The 20,748-nt window shown below is 41.3% G+C and overlaps 1 protein-coding gene across 5 annotated transcripts; it reads left to right on the top strand.

Annotated features, from left to right (window-relative positions):
- The first annotated feature begins 216 nt into the window (after positions 1-216).
- On the top strand, positions 217-18,747 carry CATSPER2 (cation channel sperm associated 2). 5 transcript variants are annotated; one of them, XM_087426401.1, is made up of 13 exons: positions 385-649; positions 841-987; positions 1,492-1,665; positions 1,858-1,926; positions 5,607-5,779; positions 6,317-6,472; positions 6,752-6,876; positions 8,211-8,389; positions 8,603-8,702; positions 9,024-9,080; positions 11,780-11,997; positions 12,336-12,503; positions 13,948-18,747. In XM_087426401.1, exons 2-13 carry the CDS (start codon positions 843-845, stop codon positions 13,977-13,979), a joined length of 1,596 nt encoding a protein of 531 aa, XP_087282527.1. In that variant the 5' UTR covers positions 385-649; positions 841-842; the 3' UTR covers positions 13,980-18,747. The 5 variants fall into 5 exon arrangements, with proteins under 5 accessions (XP_087282522.1, XP_087282532.1, XP_087282537.1 ...); XM_087426396.1 differs by lacking the exon at positions 385-649 and adding an exon at positions 217-359 and having other exon boundaries at positions 12,336-18,747; XM_087426389.1 differs by having other exon boundaries at positions 384-649; positions 12,336-18,747.
- The last annotated feature ends 2,001 nt before the right edge of the window (positions 18,748-20,748 follow it).

The raw sequence follows: 20,748 nt of genomic DNA, 5'->3' as shown, positions 1-20,748 counted from the left end.
CGGAGGTCCCAACCCCCCAGCCCGGCTCCGGCCGCAGTGTGGCAGCCGCCGATTGGCTGCGCGGCGCCAGCGTCTGGCGGGCGGGACCGGCTGGTAACCGCCGAGTGGCCGGAGTGCGGGGCGGGGCCGAGGCGGCGAGCGCGGTTGGGAGGGTCCTGGGCCAGGGGTTGGGGCTGGGCCGGGGTGAGTCGAACCCGGGCAGCGGGCGGGGCGGGGCGGAGCTGGAAATGGGGCGCTGCGAGGTTGGGAGCACACCCTGAGCTCGTCGTGCGTGGGGAGAGCCGAACACAGGGGGCGCCAGAGCCGGAGGCGGAGGAGTGAAGTCAGGGCTGAGTGGGCGGAAGAGAGCCTGGGCTGAGGTGAGGGCCGGAAGTGGGAATTGAGAGGAGGAGCTGAAACCCGAGGGAGCGTTTAGGTGGACGCTTGGGACGGGACACATTTTCAAAATGTCAGGCTGTTGCATTTTGTCCAATTCCTCTTAACTTGGTTTTTCTTTCGGCAGCCGCCCTAAGCCCTCCCACGACCGCCTCACTGCGTTGCCTGATTCGCTCCGGTCCGGGGGGGCGCCCGAGTTCCTCTTTGTCCAGCCCCAGGACTCCTGCTCTTGTGGCTGCTGCTTTTAATTGGAAATACTGCCACACAAGTGAAGGTGCCTGGCCACTTAATCAACTGTGCAGTATCTCTCTTACGATTCTTATCTCCTTTTGTTTAAAAAAACCTTGAGTCTTGGTATAATGTGTTTGTCTTAAGGGCAAAGAGAGTAGGAGGGGAAGAAAACCTCTGATCCTTGGTGCAGCTCCAAGAAGGAAATGACACTTGATTCTTCCATTTTCTTAACAGACATGGCCACTTATCACCAAGCAGGACACATGCAACTGCCCCGAGCTGATGCCATTCGTTCACGTCTCATTGATACTTTTTCTCTCATCGAGCATCTGCAAGGCTTGAGCCAAGCTGTGCCACGGCACACTATCCGGGAGATACTTGGTCAGCAGCCTGTTTCTTCACTAGGATAAATTTAAGACTCCTCTCCACACTCTCCAAAGAGTAGAAAGCAGACAATTTTAAGGGTGGAAAATTCAGGGGAGATTGCCTTGGTTGCTAGTTTGGAGGTTACACCAAACTTGGTAAATCAAAGGCTTTATTAATAAAACTTTGAATCTGGGAGATAGAACCCATGTCACTCACTTTTAGGCCTAGGATAACTACTAGCCCTGGCTGACTTGGAAGTTTCTACCAAAGACACTAAAACTTTGAGGGCTGAACCTGTTGCCTTTATTCTTGGGCATGGACAGTGTTGGTCATAAGCAATGTATTAGCTCTTACTCCAGACTGTTATTAGTTGCTGTGAGACGTAGCAGCAAGGCGAGTCCCTGCACTAGGCGGCCCATTATGTAACCAGTATCCCTGCCCACAGTCCTACCTACTCTTCATATCCCCCAGAGACTTCTCTTTATATTTATCCACTATCCCTTTTTTGTTTTTGTGTAGATCCTTCCCATCAGAAGAAACTTATGTTGGGAGATCAACACCAGCTTGTGCGCTTCTCCATAAAGCCTCGTCGTGTAGAACGGATTACACATGGCCAGAGGATGATGAGCAGCCTTCGAGTGCGCTGCAGTCAGAGGCCACCTCTTTCTTTGTGGGCTGGATGGGTCCTTGAGTGTATCCTTTCATGCCAGTCATTTTTATCCCATGGATCTCCTGTCTTTCTTGCCTCATTATCTACCTAGTGACTTATTTTTCCCTTTCCAAACTCCATTTTCTTATTCTCACTGGTTCTGTTCTTACCCATATTATTTCACCTACACAAATCAGAAAGAACTCCACTCTGTACATTTCCTTAAGAGAAGATAGGTCCTCTCTTCACAAACTTCATCATCTTCCTCATCTTCTTGAATACGATTGTACTGATGGTTGAAATAGGTGAGAACTGACAGTGAATGAAAGAGGAGGCGAGTGGGACTCATTTTTCCTTTAAATTGATCGTTTTTGAATTTATTTGAATTGTGATAGGGACAATTATATTAAGTCTCCTGGAGTAGGATTTTTGCAACTGCTAAGACCTAGAAACATTTGGAGGGCTCTCGAGAATGTAATAGATATAAGGTGGTCTAGACACTTAAAAGTAAGGTGTAATAGATTCACAAGGAACTGGAGATGGGAAGACCAGTTATATTTCTTGTGTCGGTTTAGTCTAATATTTGTTTAAATGAATCTTTTCTATTAGAGATATTGGTGCCTATCAGTGAGTGATCCAACATTACATTTTTACAAGTGTGTTGAGAAAGATTATTTAAGTAGGAATAAGAAAGCTCACAAAGTATGTAAAGTTAGGTACAACTAAGACATAAGATGAGCCAAAAAATGACTTAAAGAGTAAATGACTCTAAAAGAAATCATAAATTGTATGAAATGCATTAGAAACAAAAGAATGTCTGGAATCCGTGAGCTCATTTGATTATCATCTCAAACTGACTGGTCAGAAGTGATGAAAGGGCAGTAGAAGTACTCACTTCCTTGTTTCATCCTCACTGTTTTAGGGAATTTTCTCACTTTAAAATAGTCTTTTAATGCACTCAGGTCAAAGATAATTAAATACACAATAGTTCATGTAATTGACCCACTACAGTATACTATACATTTTTGTGTGTGTGTGAGGAAGATCAGCCCTGAGCTAACATCCATGCCAATCCTCCTCTTTTTGCTGAGGTAGACTGGCTCTGAGCTAACATCTATTGCCAATCCTCCTCCTTTTTTTCCCCAAAGCCCCAGTAGATAGTTGTATGTCATAGTTGCACATCCTGCTAGTTGCTGTATGTGGGACACTGCCTCAGCATGGCTGGACAAGTGGTGCGTCAGTGCATGCCTGGGATCCCAACCCAGGCCGCCAGTAGTAGAGCGAGCGCACTTAACTGCTAAGCCACGGGGCCGGCCCCAAGTATACTATACATTTTTTTTTTTTTAATTTTCTTCTTTCTTTCTTTCTTTTTTTATTTATTTATTTTTTTGTGAGAAAGATCAGCCCTGAGCTAACATCCATGCTAATCCTCCTCTTTTTGCTGAGGAAGACCGACTCTGAGCTAACATCTATTGCCAATCCTCCTCTTTTTTTTTTTTTTTCCCCCAAAGCCCCAGTAGATAGTTGTATATCATAGTTGCACATCCTTCTAGTTGCTGTATGTGAGACGCGACCTCAGCATGGCCGGAGAAGCGGTGCGTTGGTGCGTGCCCGGGATCCGAACCTGGGCCGCCAGCAGCGGAGCCAGTGCACCCAACCGCTAAGCCACGGGGCTGGCCCTACTATACATTTTGAAGTGTTTTATTTCCTCCCCATGGAGGTGAGGGTTTTAAACTGAGTCACCCACATTTCCTATTACTTGTATAATAACTGGCATGTATTTGCCTTGTGAGGTTAGGGATATAGTCATAAGCTTTGGAATAAAGTAAATTGCGGTAAATGTACAGGATTCCCTGGCTCTAATGGACAAATCAAAACAGCATAGCACTAACCATTCTGTTTGGTAAAACAGCCAAACATGAAACATGATCACTGTGCCAGAGGATAGATGGATTGCCCAAGTGGAAATTACCTGGCAAGTTCATGAAAATTGTGTCTTATTAAGTACATTCTCTCGGTAGAAAGGCAGGAGGGATTTTGCAAAGGGAAATAATTTGTGACTAACAGATTTCTTTGAACAGACTAATTTATGTGATAAACAGTAAGACTTTGTTTAGGCTTTTAAAACACAATTTTTCCAGATCACAAAGAATGTTGTTATAGATAGGGAAAAAAATAGTAATTAACAAACTTCTTTAGATCGAAGCTCCCCAGTCTTTTTTTATTGTGATTTTGCTTGCCAGTAATACATGTATAATCTTGAAAACCTCCTTAGGAGTTTTAATCATTTCATTATTTTTATGTGATATAAAAAAGCAAGTTAAAGTAAAAATAATATTTGAGACTAGCATATTATTAAATAGTGTATTTTAGTGTTTATTATATAATTTTAATAATCATACTATATGAGCAAAGTTTTACTTTTGCCATTTTATAAGTGATTCATGCTATTTTTGAAGAAAATATATGATTTGTCTACAAATGAATTTTTAAATGACATTATATATTGGTTTGGGGATCAAATATATTTATTTTCTGTATTAAATTTTTTAAATTTAATTAAATTTTTTTGTTCCTTTTAAAAAATTGAGATATAATTGACATATTAGTTTCAGGTTTACAACATGTATTACATGTTAAATACATGTTTTATATGTTAAAGTGTAGATGGAAATTTAATTATGTGTTAGGGCATAAAAAATAGAAAAAGCCTATTTTCGCAATAATATTGGTAATTCTGCTTTGCACTTTAAACGTCAATGGGCTTATTTTTTATCACTTTCATATTTTGTTTCTAAATGATGAGAGAGAGAGAAAAGGAAGATTTGGCTCATTTGCAAGCCTTTCTCTAAAAGTAACACATTGCAAGTGTGAATAGTCCTTATTTCCAACAAAAAACTGAGTATAACATTATATATTATATTTTTGAGGTTCTAGACATATCTTGATGTGCAATATAATATTTTTGATCAGCTGAATGCAATTTATAGAATCTGATGAAGATCATTTTGAGATAAACTTGCAGAACTGTTTTTACGTTCTTCATGAAGTTATGTTTCAACATCAGTGTTCCTTACTTTGTTATGGATGTAGTTGGCCAAAATATTACTAAAAACAATAACAATTTAAAACTGTGTAAGTGTCAAAATCTACACAGCAGTTTGTATTGCTCAAGGTGATTGAGAATGGTCTTCTGATCTTATTAACTGATAAACATGTCAGTCATAGTGCATTTGGAGACTCTTAGATTGTTCTGTTTCAAAGGGAAACATGTTAAATTATTATTTAGCTTTTAAGCCTATTTTGATCTCAGTTTTTTTCTGCAGCACGATCTAAATCTATTAAATGTATAAAAGAGACGAAGAGGGTTGAAAGATGAAGGCAATGAGTTAAGAAATAGCAATTGCAAATAATAGGGTTCTAGAGAGGAAATTTAGGATTCAAATTGGTTTGCTGAACAAAATCAATTTTAGGCAGAGAAGAAAGGGAAAGTTTTAAAAGCTAACAAATAAAGAACCAAATAATTTCTTGGTTGGTAACTCAATATGCCCCATGAATCTGGCTTCTTGTTTCTACATTTCTTATAAAGCACATTAGATACCATGGCCCTACATTTTCATTCTGTTCTCAAGGTCGCTTGCTTCTTTGTGAAGTTTGGGACTGGGGTAACAGTACAGCATACAGGGTTGGTGGTAGTTAAGAGAGCAATCCCTTGGTGGCTGTGTGACCCCAGAGTGGGAAGGCAGTGACTTGCAGCTATTAGACATACTGATACCAGCAGGAGATGAGTCGTAGCTATTTTTCGTGTTCAATTCTGTCCTCTCCTGTATTTCACAGGCTGAAGCAACAACAGTGTTAAGAAGAGAAACTCAAAGAAAAATGGAATAGCAGTGGGCACAACTGTGGTTTATACGTTTCTGATCATTCTCTATCATTCATTTTCCCACTTCTTATCCTTTATTCAGTCTTTGTTCTATTCTCACAGAATTGCTTGAATCCTCAAATACCAAACTGTGGCCACTGAAGCTGACTCTGGAGGTGGCAGCTTGGTTCATCTTGCTTATTTTCATCTTGGAGATCCTTCTTATGTGGCTATCCAGCTTTTTCCTTTTCTGGAAGAATGCCTGGAATGTCTTTGACTTTTTTGTCACCATATTGGTAAGCATAGATAGCCTGAGGATTAGTTTAGTGGGCTGGGGAATGTGCCTAGTGAATCAAAATGACAAGAAAAATTAAGATAATTAGATCACAGGAAGAACCAAAAATAGAAATGTACCTAACTTCCTTATTTTGATTTTTTTCCCTAAAACTAAAAGTCAGTCATTGCAGGAGTGCTTGGTATTAGCAGCGGGGCAGAATCTAACCACAACATTAACCCCAGCAATAACATCTACCAGTTACTAAGCATTACTAAGTGCCAGGTACTGTTCTAAGTGTTTTACATGTGTTTTCTTATTTGAGCACCACAACAACCCAATGAGATAAGCACTATATTTATCCCCTTTTTATGTCTGAGCAAGTTGAAGTACAGAGTTTAAGTAATTTAGTATAGAAAGACTGAATAGAAAACAATCCCCAGAGAATGCTATTCAAGGGATAATGCCCAAGGAACTATGAAGAAGATGAGGTAAAGAAGGGGCAACTGTGCATGGGTGCTTTTGGGGATATTTTACTCATAATCTGTGTTTCCCACAGTCCCTGCTTCCTGAGGTTGTGGTGCTGGTAGGGGTAACAGGCCAGTCTGTATGGCTCCAGTTGCTGAGGATCTGCCGGGTGCTAAGGTCTCTCAAACTCTTTGCGCGATTCCGTCAAATTCGAGTCATTATTTTGGCCCTGGTCAGGGCCCTCAAGGTGATTTGACTGTTGCAGCTAAACCAGGTGGGCAAGGTGGATGAACATGGGGATTTAACATGAAACAAGTTTAGGTGCCTTCAAAGAAGGCAATGAAAGATTCTGTGAAATGTTATTGGATGAAAAAGGGCTGGGGATAAGCTGCTGTAGTCTAGAGATGCCTGGGATCAGGACTGGAAGTGAGGGTTTGGTGGAGGATTGCCAGGGTGGGCTTGACTGGGCTGTAGGAGGAAATCAGCCTGGTCTGGCCCAGCTCTGACTCAAGGTCATGGCCTCTAGAGCATGACCTTCCTCTTGATGTTGCTGCTCATCTTCTTCTACATTTTTGCTGTGGCTGGTGTCTACTTCTTTGAGGATTACACCCGTTCAACTCGCCAGGACCTGGAGTACCACATGTTCTTCTCGTAGGCAGGCCTGGGGAAAGCCTGGGTGTGGGGAGAGTGTTGGGACAAAAGACTGGGAAGCTAGTCCAAAGTATAGTAATGCAAAAAGTGTAGTCTATTATAAGAAACAGGAATAGAACACAGTAAGGAGAGGGAAAGAGAAAGCAACGGAGTAGTGAGTGGTATCAGCTCTAATTTTGAGGATAGGGCAGTCAGTTCCAAGTTTGGTCTGGCTTTCACAAATTCAAACACACCTTCATCAACCATCTTTATTTTATTTATTTTTTTGAAGATAGACTTGGCTTTATTAAATGATTCATGAATCGGGCAGCATCCCATCTAGCAAGTAGAGAAGAGCTCCCAACCATCTTTGAATAGTAGTATATGCCAGTGGTTAAGCCCTCATGTCTATGCCTCATTTCAGTTTCCTCTTTTGAAAAATGGGAATAATAGTAGTACTGCCTCATAAGAGTATAGAAGTGAATGAGGTAGAGCATTTAAGCACCTAGCACAGTACTTAACACATTGTAAGTGATCAATAAATGTTACTGTGACTCTCAGACATGGTCACTGGTTTTGCCCCAATCTCTCGGTGTGGGGATTACACATGCACATACCTATACCTGTTCAAAAGTAAAATCCTGATAAGATCTTTCTAGAGAACTGATTACTAGAAGAAAGTCATTTTGGATTTAGAGGAGATAATGTTATTTATGAATTAGAATCTAATCTTGTCAGTACCTGTCAGGTCTCTCTTAGACTAACAGGTAGTTTTTTAAGAGTATTGAGTTAGGAAAGTCCTGTAGTTCATCCTATTCAGGCCCTGATGTTTTCAATAAATTGTATATGGAGGATTAAGAATGAAAGAAGGAGAATTTAGATACCTTCCTGAGACCTTTTGTGATATATTCGTTATCCATTATTTGGGATCACATGTTTATGTCATCTATCACATATGTCACTAAATAGGAATGATGTTTGCTAAATTTGTGAGTGATCTTCTCTTAGGTGAAGTCCATAGCACAGTGGAGAATGAACTTACAAAAAATGATACGTAGTTAGTGATTCATTCAATTTTTAGAAATTCAGTCAGTACCTATTGAGTACCTACTATGCCCCAGGTACTAATGGAATAGTGAGAGATATTCATAGATTATTCATGATAAAGGAAAACCTAATAAAACAACTCAAACTGAAGAATGATTAGCTGAAAAATTGGCTATGGTAGAAAAGGAGCTCAAGTCAGAGGAAAATACAAAGAAATGCTCTTATGTTGCTTTAAGAGTAAGAATGATACTGTTTCTAAGAGGTTGAGATCTCTGTTCTATCTATACACACACCTCCTTTTTCTTTAGGGACCTGCTGAATTCCCTAGTGACAGTGTTCATTCTCTTCACCATGGATCATTGGTATGCATTGCTTCAGGATACCTGGAAAGTGCCTGAAGTCAGCCGTGCCTTCAGCAGCATCTATGTCATCCTTTGGTTGCTACTGGGTTCCATTATCTTTCGAAATATCATAGTAGCCATGATGGGTAAGCATGAAAGAGGTGAAACCTGGTGGGAGGGGTGGTTGGAGAGAAATTAGAATGAAAGCTAGAATTGGTGGATTATGGATAGAGAGAACCTGATGTAGCAGGAAGGCTTGGGTCCTGGAATGAATATTTCACTTGGTATCTCCCCACCCAAGCCATCTCCCCAGGTCTAGTCACCATCATGTCTCAACTCCTAATGGCCCTTTGGGGCAGTTACTAACTTCCAGAATATCAGGAATGAGCTGAATGAGGAGATGACACATCTGGAGGTTCAGCACAAAGCCGACATATTCAAGCGGCAGATTATCCAGAGGTCTGCTTCCCCACTTTCAAACCCAACTTTAGTTCTCAAGGGTTTCCTGACCTCATTCCCTGTTTCTGCTCCTTTGTCTTGGCTCCATTTCTCCCTTTGTGACAGAAGATTTGCCCCAGGGTTAGAATTCCCCAGCTCTAGACTATTGCCTGATTCTTTATCCACTGTCTGGGCTTCCCTGCTCTTTTTCACCCCTTTACTACAATTTGTTCTCCTCATTCAGTTTTCTTCGCTTTCTGATCTGATTTCTTTTCTTTTTTCCCTACTATACTCCTGCTTCAGTATAACTCTCTTCACTCTTTTGTGTTTTTTGCTTTGCAGGAGACAAAACCTTTCTCCTGAGGCACTGAGGTCAAGCCTTAGCAAAACCGATGCCAGGTTAGTAGTGTATATGTGAACTGGAGGGGATGCATATGAAGGAGGAGAGGGTAGAAAATTAAAGATGAAGATTGGCTTTGAGAGAGCATTCATTCAGTAACTGTTTATTGTAGTGGATTGAATGGTCGCCCCCAAAAACGTAAGTCCATGTCCTAACCTCCTGGAACCTGTGAACATGACCTTATTTGGAAAAAGGGTCTTTGCAGATGCAATTAAGTTGAGGATCTTGAGATGTGATCATCCTGGATTATCCAGGTGGGCTCTACATCCAGTGACAAGAGGGCTTGTAAGAGACAGAAGAGGAGAAGACATAGACATAGAGAATAGGAGAAGGAGATGTGAAGATGGAGATAGAGATTGGACTGATGTAATCACAAGCCAAAGGAAGCTGGTGGATGCCAGGCAACTACCAGAGGCTAGAAGAAACACGGAACCTTCTTTCTTAGAGCTTGCAGAGGGAGTATGGCCCTGCCAACACCTTGATTTCAGACTTCTGGCTTCTAGAATTGTGAGAGAATGAATTTCTGTTGTTTTAAGCTAGCAAGTTTAGGGTAATTTGTTACAGAAACCACAGGAATCTAATACAAGACCTTCTATGAAACAGATGCTATTCTGGACCCCAAGTGTTCAGCAGTGGACAAGAGAGCAGAAGGAGAAACAAGAGACTCATTTATCCATTCAACAAATAATTATTGAATACTTATTAGGTGCTTGGGATAGATCAGTGAACACAATAGGCAATAATAATGCCTACTGTCATGGAGCTTACATACTAGTAGGGAGAAAGAGACAATAAACAATGAACGTATTAAACAAGTAAGTTAATATGTTAAAATATAAGCATGAAAAAATAAAAAGTGAGGGGCTGGCCTGGTGGCGCAAGTGGTTAGGTGCACGCGCTCTGCTGCGGTGGCCCGGTGCTCGCGGGTTCGGATCCTGGGTGCACACTGCCGCACTGCTTGTCAAGCCATGCTGTGGCGGTGTCCCATATAAAGTGGAGGAAGATGGGCACGGATGTTAGCCCAGGGCCAGTCTTCCTCAGCAAAAATAAATAAATAAATAAAAGAGGAGGATTGGCAGACGTTAGCACAGGGCTGATCTCACAAAAAAAAAAAAAGTGAAACAGGTTAAGGGGGATTGGAGTATAGGGTGGAGGTTGCAGATGGGTTGTAATTTTAAACAAGTTAGGGTGGTCTCATTGAAAAGGTAACATTTGAGCAAAGATTTGCAGGAGGTGAGAGGATTACTATGTGGATATCTATGGGAAGAGTGTTATAAGCAGAGGGAACAGCTAGTACAAAGGTCCTAAGCCAGAAGCATGCCTGATCGGTGTTTGAGAAACAGCAAGGAAGCCATTGTGACTGGAGCAGAGGGAAGAATCATAGGAGATGAGGTCACAGAGATAATGGGGACCTGATCCTGTAGGGCTGTGAGGGCCATTGTATGGACTTAGGCTTTGACTCTGAGTGAAATGGGAAGCAGAGCAGAGCAGTGACATGAAATGACTTACCTTTAAGAAGCACTACTCTGGTTGCTGTGTTGATGATAGACTGTAGAAGAACAAGGGAAGGAGCAGAGAGACAAGTTAGGAGGCTATGCTGCTATCCATGCAAGAGGTGATGATAGCTCAGACTAGAGTGCTACCAGTGGTACCAGTGAGAAAAGATATATTTTGAAGGTAGAGTCAACAGGATTTCTTGATGGATTGGATGTGAGATTTGAAAGAAGAGTTAAGGATGACTCCAAAGTTTTGACCTGAGAAACTGGAAGGATGGATTAGCTGAGATAGGGAAGGCTGTGGGTGGAAGAGGTTAGGTGGGCAATTTTGGTTGAATCTGAGGTGTCCATTAGACATTCAAGCAGTGATATGTGAGTAAAAGTTGTATATACAAGTCTGGATTGAGGAGTGAGGTCTGGACTAGAGGTTTAAATTTGCGTTTAGTAGGCATTTTGACTCAGGAGATGAGATCACCAAAGGAGTGACTATAGATGGAGAAGATAAAAAGACCAAGGGCCGGCCTGGTGGCTTAGCGGTTAAGTGCGCGTGCTCCGCTACTGGCGTCCCGGGTTCGGATCCCGGGCGCACACCGACGCACCGCTTCTCTGGCCATGCTGAGGCCACATCCCACATACAGCAACTAGAAGGATGTGCAACTATGACATACAACTATCTACTGGGGCTTTGGGGAAGGAAAAAAGGAGGAGGATTGGCAATAGATGTTAGCTCAGAGCTGGTCTTCCTCAGCAAAAGGAGGAGGATTAGCACGGATGTTAGCTCAGGGCTGATCTTCCTCACAAAAAAAAAAAGAAAAAAATATAAAAAGACCAAGAGCTGAGCCTGGGAGCCCTGTACTATGAAGAGATGGAATCAAGGGGGCAAAGGCTATAGTTGTGATGTAATAGGCATAGGGCCATGGAATAGAGAGCTAAAGCTTGGCCAAATAAGGTGGGATGTGGAGTGTGGAAACCTGAGTAAAGCTGAGCACAGAAGCTATGTGGTGAGGGGCACTAATAGGGATATACCAGATGGAATAATTGAGGTTGGAAGTGCTTAAGCTCAGATTTTGGAAGCAGTTTGGCTCTCATTGCCTTAAGTCCCAGCCTTAGGGGATGGCTAGGGCCAGGACCAGAATAATGAAGGAACTAGCCACATCTTGTAAATGTTTTTGAAGCAATAAAATTTCCCCTTTCACTTGTAGAGATGCCAGTCAACCAGAGGAATCTTTGGTCTTAGAAGCTTCTCAAGAAAAGTCTCAACACAGTGCAGCTGAAGAGGGTTCAAGAGCATCTGCATCAAAAACAAAAGAGTCCTTGTCAAAAATGAAAAAGTCCTCATCTTCCTCTTCCTCTTCCTCCTCCTCATCTTCATCTTCCTACTCTTCCTCTTCTTATGACTCCAGATATTTTGACTCTCTTGGTAAGCAGAGTGTTTCTTCCCCTTGAATTCAGACTCCTCTTTTCTAGGAGACATCCTAATCTTAATAGGAGCTCTCCAACTATGTCTACTTCCCAAGTTTCTCCACCAGTCTGATTTTCTGGTCTCAATTACTTTCTTTGTGCTTCTTCAGTTCCCCTATGCTTCTGCTTAATTTTGCCTAAGTATGCCTGTGGCTGTCTTTGCTTATCGTACAAAGTGGTCTCTTGGTGATGCACCCTTTTCCCTCTCTGCTTTTCCCCCAATACCGTAGGATTTATCAGCTCTTACCCAACTTCCATGAATCTAGATATGTTTTTAAGAACCATTCCTCCCTCCAGGTCAGTTGGACTGGGAGACTCATGTGCACCAGAATCTGCCTGGGCTAATGGAAATGGATCAGGATGAACGTGTTGTTTGGCCTAGAGATTCACTCTTCCGATATTTTGAGTTGCTAGAAAAGCTTCAGTATAACCTGGAGGAGCGTAAGCGGTTACAAGAGTTTGCAGGTATGGATTTAGGGCAATCATGGGGACCAGGAGTTAAGTACATTGGAATAGCATATATAACTGGAGAGAAGGAGGAGGGTGTCACCTATTTTGGCATCTCAGCCTCTGAACTTCCACCTCACAGCTAAAAAAGGCAAATCCTTGGTTTGGCATGTCACATTCTGGGCATATGTCCTGATTTCTTCTAACCTAGAGAGAACCTGTCAATTCTGCTTCTCCATTAGGAGACACCTAAATCCTCTGAGGTCTGAGAGCTTATTTCCTAAGAGGAGAGTGTTCAATTCCAGTTGTTGGGAATTATGACAAGGTGGACTCTTGCTCGATTTGGGCAGCCCACCCCATTTTGTACATGTTTCTTCTCTTTAGGTGACATTTCAGACCTGAGCAGTAGGGCCTCAGGCTCAAGTTGGATAGCTGTGGGGATTAAACAGTGAGCAGAAAGCCCATAAGTGCCCACTGTCTCCAACTCCCAAAAAAGGTTTATGAGTTATAGACCTCTCTTCCTTTTAGCCCCTTCTAGTATCAGCCTAGGCAGAGAGAAGTATGTGATTTAATTAAGAAAGTTTGATTTAAGTGGAGAACTACCTGCTCAAAATTATTTTCCCTAAATTTCTCACTTGCAATTTCACCACTTGGAGATTAATTTGGATTCATAAATTTTCCTCTAAAAATACAAAAACTGGAAGAGTTAGATGCCATTTTTTACAATTTAATATGGATTAGTATATCTTCCTCATACCTAGTTGAAATCAACTCCATGTGAAAATAACAATTAGGGAAGAGGAATGTGTGTGTTTTGGGCAAAGGAGGGCAACAAGAGGAATTTATAACGTTGGAACATGGAATTTAGCGCAGGATGTCAAAAACAGACTTCTTACTTCAAAATGTTGCCTAAGGGGCCGGCCCGGTGGCGCAAGCGGTTGAGTGTGCGCGCTCCGCTGCGGTGGCCCGGGGTTCGCTGGTTCAGATCCCGGGCGCGCACCGATGCACTGCTTGGCAACCACAGGCTTGGCAACCCATGCTGTGGCGGCGTCCCATATAAAGTGGAGGAGGATGGGCACAGATGTTAGCCCAGGGCCGTCTTCCTCAGCAAAAAAAAAAAGAGGAGGATTGGCGGATGTTAGCACAGGGCTGATCTCCTCACAAAAATTAAAAAAAAAAAAAAAAAAATGTTGCCTAAGGTTAATCCTGCTCTTTCCGATTGTCCTCAGCCCTGCCTTCCCACTTGTTCTCTGGGGAGAACAAGGTGAAAGGGAGAAGGTCGCAAGGTGGCTTCTTTAATCCTGATTAATTCATCTTTGGCAAAGAGTACAGACTCGTATGGCTTAATTTAAAGTAAAGATTTGTGTGGGAACCTAGAACCCAGAAAACCAGGATCTTCACCAAACATTTGTGCGTCCTGAATATTCTTAGCTCTCCAGCCTCACATTCTGTTTCTTAACAGTGCAGGCACTGATGAACTTTGAAGACAAGTAAAGCCGACAATGGATGGCTTCAATATCTTTGGCAAAATATAATGAAGGGAATAGTTGGAAATGGAGAATTCAAAGTATAAATGTCTAATAAATACTGCTGATAATTGCTCAGTGGTCTGTCTCTGGGACATAGGGGATACTGAAAGGTATAAGGTTAGTCGAAAAAGTTAGTTCAGGTGCCGATGGGGCCTGTGCTCCTTGGCTTTCTACCCTTTCCACAGCTCCTGAGTCTGACTCTTTCCTTGACTTTGTCACTATGGCCCCCACCCTTCCTGCAAGGTCTTCTTCCTATTAGAGTCTTAATTTCGCTATTTCCCTCCCTGGTGGATACAGGCCACTCTGGTGGTGGGGGGTAGGAGGGAGTTCAGGAAGGAGATCCCAGGAACTGTTAGTGTAACTAATTAAGAACTATTGTTTCCATTGCCTACTCTATGAATATTGCTTCTCCTGTACACCATTAACTTTAATCAAGCATCATCTTCACCTGTTTCTGGGCCAAAAGAGAGTCCCTTTATTCCATTTACTTCCCATTGCTCAGGGCAATGATTCCACTCTGTAGAAGCGTTCAAATCAGTAAGTGTCCCATAAATATTTAGTGTTGGGAGGGACCTCAGAGTTTCTCTCTCATCAAAACGGGAACACCTTTTAGAACATCACTGAAAGGGGCATTATCCAGCTGATGCTTAAGGTTTCTAGTTACTGGGGATTCATTATCTAGAAAGAATCCCACTCCATTGTTGGGGACTCAAGTCTTTAGAAATGTTTGTTATTAAAAATTCTATCGTTTATTGAGTGCTTAACATAAAAAACACTGAGTTATGCACTTTAGAATGGTGAATTTTATGTTATGTGAGTTATGTCTCAATTTTTAAAATGAAATAAGTAAAGATTATCTACAACCAAGAACCAAGATTATATTTCAAGGAAAAGCATTTTAGTTATTCCTCACAAAATGAGGAACAAAACAAAAATGTTTTAAAAATAAATCTCAATATATAATGTATTAAAAATCCTATCATAAGAAATATGGCATAGGGCCGGCCCCGTGGCTTAGCGGTTAAGTGCGCGCGCTCCGCTGCTGGCGGCCCAGGTTCGGATCCCAGCGCGCACTGACGCACCGCTTCTCCAGCCATGCTGAGGCCGCATCCCACATACAGCAACTAGAAGGATGTGCAGCTATGACATACAACTATCTACTGGGGCTTTGGGGGAAAAATAAATAAATAAAATTATTTAAAAAAAAGAAATATGGCATAAATATTTGGAAAGAACTAAAAATACTATTTTTAGACACAATTATATACCTAGAAACCTCAAAGGAATCAGGTAGAATTAGAGATAACAAAGGATTTCCATTAAGTACAAATAGAAGAAAAGAAGGCTGGAGGCAGACACCTGGGAAATAGGAACATTTAAGGGATAGGAGGAGGAGGAGGAGCAGCCAGCAAAGAAGCCTGAAAGAGAAAAGCTGAAGAGACAGGAGGATAATCATTCCAGAGTAATGTGCCTAGAGCCAAGATATAATTTCAAGAAAGGAATGGTCCGGTAAGATCTGTATTGGAGCATTCATTGAACCTGGCAATCAGAATACAATAAACATAATAAAACAGAGTAAGGAAGCATATTTAATAAATCTTACATATGCTATCTACAAAGTAGATGTTCTTTGAGTAGCTTTGCTCAAAGTGTGGTCTGAGGACAAGCAGAATTGGATTCACCTGGTAACTTGTTACACACACAGAATCCCATCCTCAGGGCCTATTGAATCAGGTGTTACATATGCACATTAAAGTTTCAAAATGCTTTATAGGTATTTGATGATTGATCCCCTCCTGGCTTTCTATAGCTGACCTTCTCAAATGAATGGTCTATGCATGCTGCGTCGTTCTTTAACTCCTTCCTTAATGAAAATGATCTGGTTTCAATGCTACTGGAATGGAAGTTTATTCAATAAATGTTTGTTGAGTTCCTATGTTCTAGACACTCTTCTAGGCATTGGGATACATCAATGAACAAACAAGACAGAAATCCCTGCCATCCTAACTTGTTCCTCATAAGATCACCAAGTAATAAATAACTTCCATGAAGACAGTGATTTTACTCCTCTCATTTTTCCCCCCAAATTATCTTTCCAGCAGCCCAGAGCCATGTAATAATAGCTGCTCAAAAACAAAAACAAAACCTTTTATGACTAAATACAGATATTCTAAGGTCTAAGATCAAGTCCACTGGCAATGACTCCATTACTCCTCCAGCTTCCTTTTTATCCTTGCCCTGACTGAGTATCCTTCCTATAGCTTTCACCACTATTCTTAAGTCAAGGAAGAGATTCAAACTCTATGCCAGATAACTCTTAAGAGTTCCTCAGGAGCATTTTGGAAGTGAAGTTAGGATTTAGATATTGTTGTGATATAATTAAATTTAAATTTTTTTCACATAAGGTTTGTATTAAGCTTTTATTTTGGAACACAGTTTTCCCCTTTGATCTCCAATTATTACTTTTATCTTCAAATACCATACTGGAACTTAAACCAGTATGTTCCCAGTTGGAAGCAAAAAAGTTAATATTTGTTTTATTATAGCATAAAATATATAAAAATAATGCAAGAAGGAAAGAGAAATGTATTTATAACAGTACAGCTTCTACCTACTGTATTAATATGATAACTTTTTTTTTTTTTGGTGAGGAAGGTTAGCCCTAAGCTAACATCTGTTGCCAATCCTCCTCTTTTTTGCTGAGGAAGATTGGCCCTGGGCTAACATCTGTGCCCATCTTCCTCTACTTTATATGTGGGATGCCTGCCGCAGCATGGCTTGATAAGCAGGGTGTAGGTCCGCGCCCAGAATCCGAACCCATGAACCCTGGGCCGCCAAAGCAGATCACATGAACTTAACCACTACACCACTGGGCCAGCACCTTCCTACAATTATTAATTGGAGTTCTTTTGCAAAGAATTGTCCCTTCTCTGGGGTGAACATTTTAAGTCTTTGGGTGGAAGCGGCAAACTTATCACCATGGTAGAGTTCTTAGCCCCTATAATATGGGCCAGGAATGTGTGGGGTGGAATGAATTTATTTAACAAATCCTTTGTTTAATACTATGTGTCAGTAACTGTGTTAGGCACTTGGGGTATAACAGAGTGTGGTCTCTGCTCAAGAGCTTATAGTCTAGTCCAAGGTAAGATGATACTTATGTTTCTGTATTGAAGACTAGGTGGATTCCTCTGAGTAGCATATGACCCCACAAAAGCCTCTGTAGGACCAAAAAAGAATACTTATTTGACTGACTTATCTCCCTATTTTTCATCCTGTCTTCAGTGAGGACAAACTGGACCTCCTCCCCTCAACCTCTGTGTCTATCCCTCAACACCACTAACTAGAGGTCTTCATTGCTTCATTTCCTCTTCCCAAATCTCACACCACCTTGTCTTGTTGGCCAACCATAATATGAAACCATACAGGGAAAGGTTTAGCTAAACTGACAAAGTTCAAAACCATCACAGATTATTTTGACCATTGACCAACACCACTTGACCAACACCACTTTCTTCAGGTGTTCCTTTGGATTGCATCACCTCCACTTTTGTTGCTAGCCATCTTTTCAAGCTTTCAATATGTGGTCCTCAGCGATTTTTGCTTCATACTCTGCAAACTTTCTAACTAGTTTCATCCACTTTTATGGTTTTAACTACTATCTGTATCTAAGGATTTCCAATTCCATTTTCAGCTTAGACTTCTCTTAGAAACTCCAGGGGAAAATATTCAGTTTTCTATCCTCAGGCACTTCATTTATACTGTGTCCAAAACTGAACTCATTACTGTTCCTTCAAACCTTTTCTTCCTCTTTTAATCCCAATGAGGACTGCCAAGCAATTTCCCTGGGTTGGGAGAGTCCTCAGTGATCTCCTCCCTACTTAACTCAACTGTTCCATATTTTTTCTGAAGATATTTCACTTAAGACACTGCTTCTTATACCAATTTTTGTATTGATTAAGATTCTTTTAGTAGCAAAAAAAAGAATTCATTTTGAGCCAGTCTAATCATAGTAGTAGCTACATTTAGTGGATCTAAACCAGTGCCTGGCACATCATAGGCACTTTGTAATACAAGGGAATAAATATAATTGGATAAATGGGTAATATTATCTCCATTCTACAGAGGGGTGAATTACAGAAATTTTCCCTGAGCATAGAACTAATAAATGATAGACTGGGGACCTAGACTTCAGGGACCTAATATCAAAATATAAACATAATTTTAAAATGTCTTAACCTGGAGAGTCAAAAGCTCTACTGCAAGAACAAATTAACCCTGAAACCTCAGTGGTTTAACACAAGAAAGGTTTATTTCTCACTCAGGAAGATTCCAATACTGATTGGGAACAACTGGTCAAGGCAACGACTGTTGATTCTTGTTATTCACGGTAGTTATGTTCTATAAAATTGCTGCAAACACTGAATTAGCAAACACTGAACTCTTGCTCCTAGAGGGAATAAGGGTTAGGTTCCTGCAAGCTTCCGTCACAACATTTTCATCAACCAATGGCCAGATAACCTTGTTTTATGTTTTGTGTTTTATGTAAGGTGTTTCTGTTTAAAGACACCTTATTTAATACATGTTGTTGACTCATTAGCATTGAGCTCTCTGTAAACAGCACTATAACTCATGCTTGAATGAAGTTTATCTAACACACATATTTTCTTTCTAAGGCACATCACAGTCTTCCTGCACTTAGGAATACCAGAAAGCACTTCAGCACTAAGCTTGGGGGGCCATTTTATTTTATTTTATTTTTTATTTATTATTTTTAAGATTTTATTTATTTATTTTTTTCCCCCCAAAGCCCCAGTAGATAGTTGTATGTCATAGCTGCACATCCTTCTAGTTGCTGTATGTGGGACGCGGCCTCAGCGTGGCCGGAGAAGCGGTGCATCGGTGGGCGCCCGGGATCCGAACCCGGGCCGCCAGCAGCGGAATGCACGCGCTTAACCGCTAAGCCATGGGGCCGGCCCTATTCATAGGGTTTTCATGGCCAACTTTTTTGGAAGTGAGTGGCCAGTTCCTTCTTCCTAGTCTGTCTTAGTCTGGAAGCTCCACTGAAACCCGTCCACCATGGGTGACCCTGCTGGTATTTGAAATACTGGTGGCATAGCTTTCAGCATCACAGCAACATGCAGCTGCCACAGTATGACAACCGACAGATGGGTGGTGTGGTTTCCTGACAGGGAAACAATTTGTTGCAGCGGTGACAGCACCAAATCTTAACCATTAGACCACCATCAAGTATTGATTTTGGGGTCACAAATGAATTTTGGTGAGTAGGCAAATTCACAAATACAAAACTCACAAATAATGAGAATCGACTGTAAATGCTGTATGATAATTTGGAGCTTCAGACTACTTGGCCTGTGACACTGCCATCTCAACATGCAGTTTCTATGTTACTCCAACAGGGAAGGGATGGCTGGAGGGTCATCCACTAGCTGTTAAATTCTTTGGTCATTCACCATCCATTGGCCAGAACTAATCTGGCCCCACCTAACTGCAAGAAACCTGGGAAATGTGGGAAATGCTTGGATATCTAGTGAGCAATATGTATTTCAGTTACAAAAGCAAACCCAAAAAGGAAAATAATTGTACTTTACAAAGGGAGGCACCTGTTCTTTTCAGACAGAGAGTACCGTATGAGGGGTTTGGGGGAGTGAGGATGTTTCAGATTTCTCAACTCCTTTGGCTCCTCCCAGGTAACTCCATTCCAAATGCCAGATGAAAGAGCTTTCCAATCATCCCACCAATCTTATCTATTTCACTTTAGCAAGACACATGATTAATTTCTTGTTTTGGACCCCTGTAATTTCAGTTTGTTGGTTCTGTTTTTCTCTCTCTCCATTTGATCATCCGTAGATTAGAACTTGTCTCACTCTTGTTGAACTTTACCAAACTATAAGCAGTAACCTGCTTTTATCGAATAGCCTCATATATTTGCTATAAACCCTAAGCACTTCACCCTCAGTTGGCTCACAGCCTGAATCCTTGGCACATCAGTATTGCTTAACCAACTGCTTGCTACATCATCCTGTGGATTGCCAAGAATTCCCCATCTTGGGTTGAGAGAGTCATTATTGTTCTCCTCTCTGCTTGACTCAGCTAGTTCCATACTTGTTCTAAGGGTCTTTCACTCAAGACACTACTTCTTGGTAACAATTTCTATATTAATTAGGACTCTTTAGTTTCAAATAAAAGAGTTCATATTGAGCTAGTCTAATAATAGTAGTAACATTTAGCGAATGTTTATTCTGTGCCACTGCCTGACACATGATAGGTGTTTACTCTTTGTTGAATGAATGCTAGACACTGTGCTAAGTACTTTAAATACATTATCTAATTTAATACTCACAAGAACTCTATACTAGGGCCGGCCCCGTGGCTTAGCGGTTAAGTGCACACGCTCCGATGCTGGCAGCCCAGGTTCGGATCCCGGGCGCGCACCAATGCACCTCAGCCATGCTGAGGCTGTGTCCCACGTGCAGCAACTAGAAGGATGTGCAGCTATGACATACAACTATCTACTGGGGCTTTGGGGGGAAAAAAATAAATAAATAAATCTTTAAAAAAAAAAAGAAAAGAACTCTATACTAGTATTTCTCCTTTCTACAGAAAAGAACACTGTGACACAGAGAGGTTTAGAAACTGCTCAGGACACACAGCTAGTAAATATTGGAGCCAGGATTTGAACCCAGGCCATCTCATTTTTTGCTACCCTATTAGCA

The sequence above is a fragment of the Ceratotherium simum genome, chromosome 3 (assembly GCF_057802395.1).
Source record: "Ceratotherium simum simum isolate JZ-2026a chromosome 3, ASM5780239v1, whole genome shotgun sequence".
Taxonomy (NCBI): Eukaryota; Metazoa; Chordata; class Mammalia; order Perissodactyla; family Rhinocerotidae; genus Ceratotherium; species Ceratotherium simum.
This window is presented reverse-complemented; position numbering and strand designations above follow the sequence as displayed.

Bases quoted from the DNA above. Each gene is read 5' to 3' on its own strand.
- CATSPER2 (XM_087426396.1), top strand. From the start codon at position 843: ATGGCCACTTATCACCAAGCAGGACACATGCAACTGCCCCGAGCTGAT. The intron at 8,390-8,602 runs GTAAGCATGAAA...CCTTTGGGGCAG, and splicing joins TATCATAGTAGCCATGATGG to TTACTAACTTCCAGAATATC. The intron at 9,081-11,779 runs GTTAGTAGTGTA...TTTCACTTGTAG, and splicing joins CTTAGCAAAACCGATGCCAG to AGATGCCAGTCAACCAGAGG.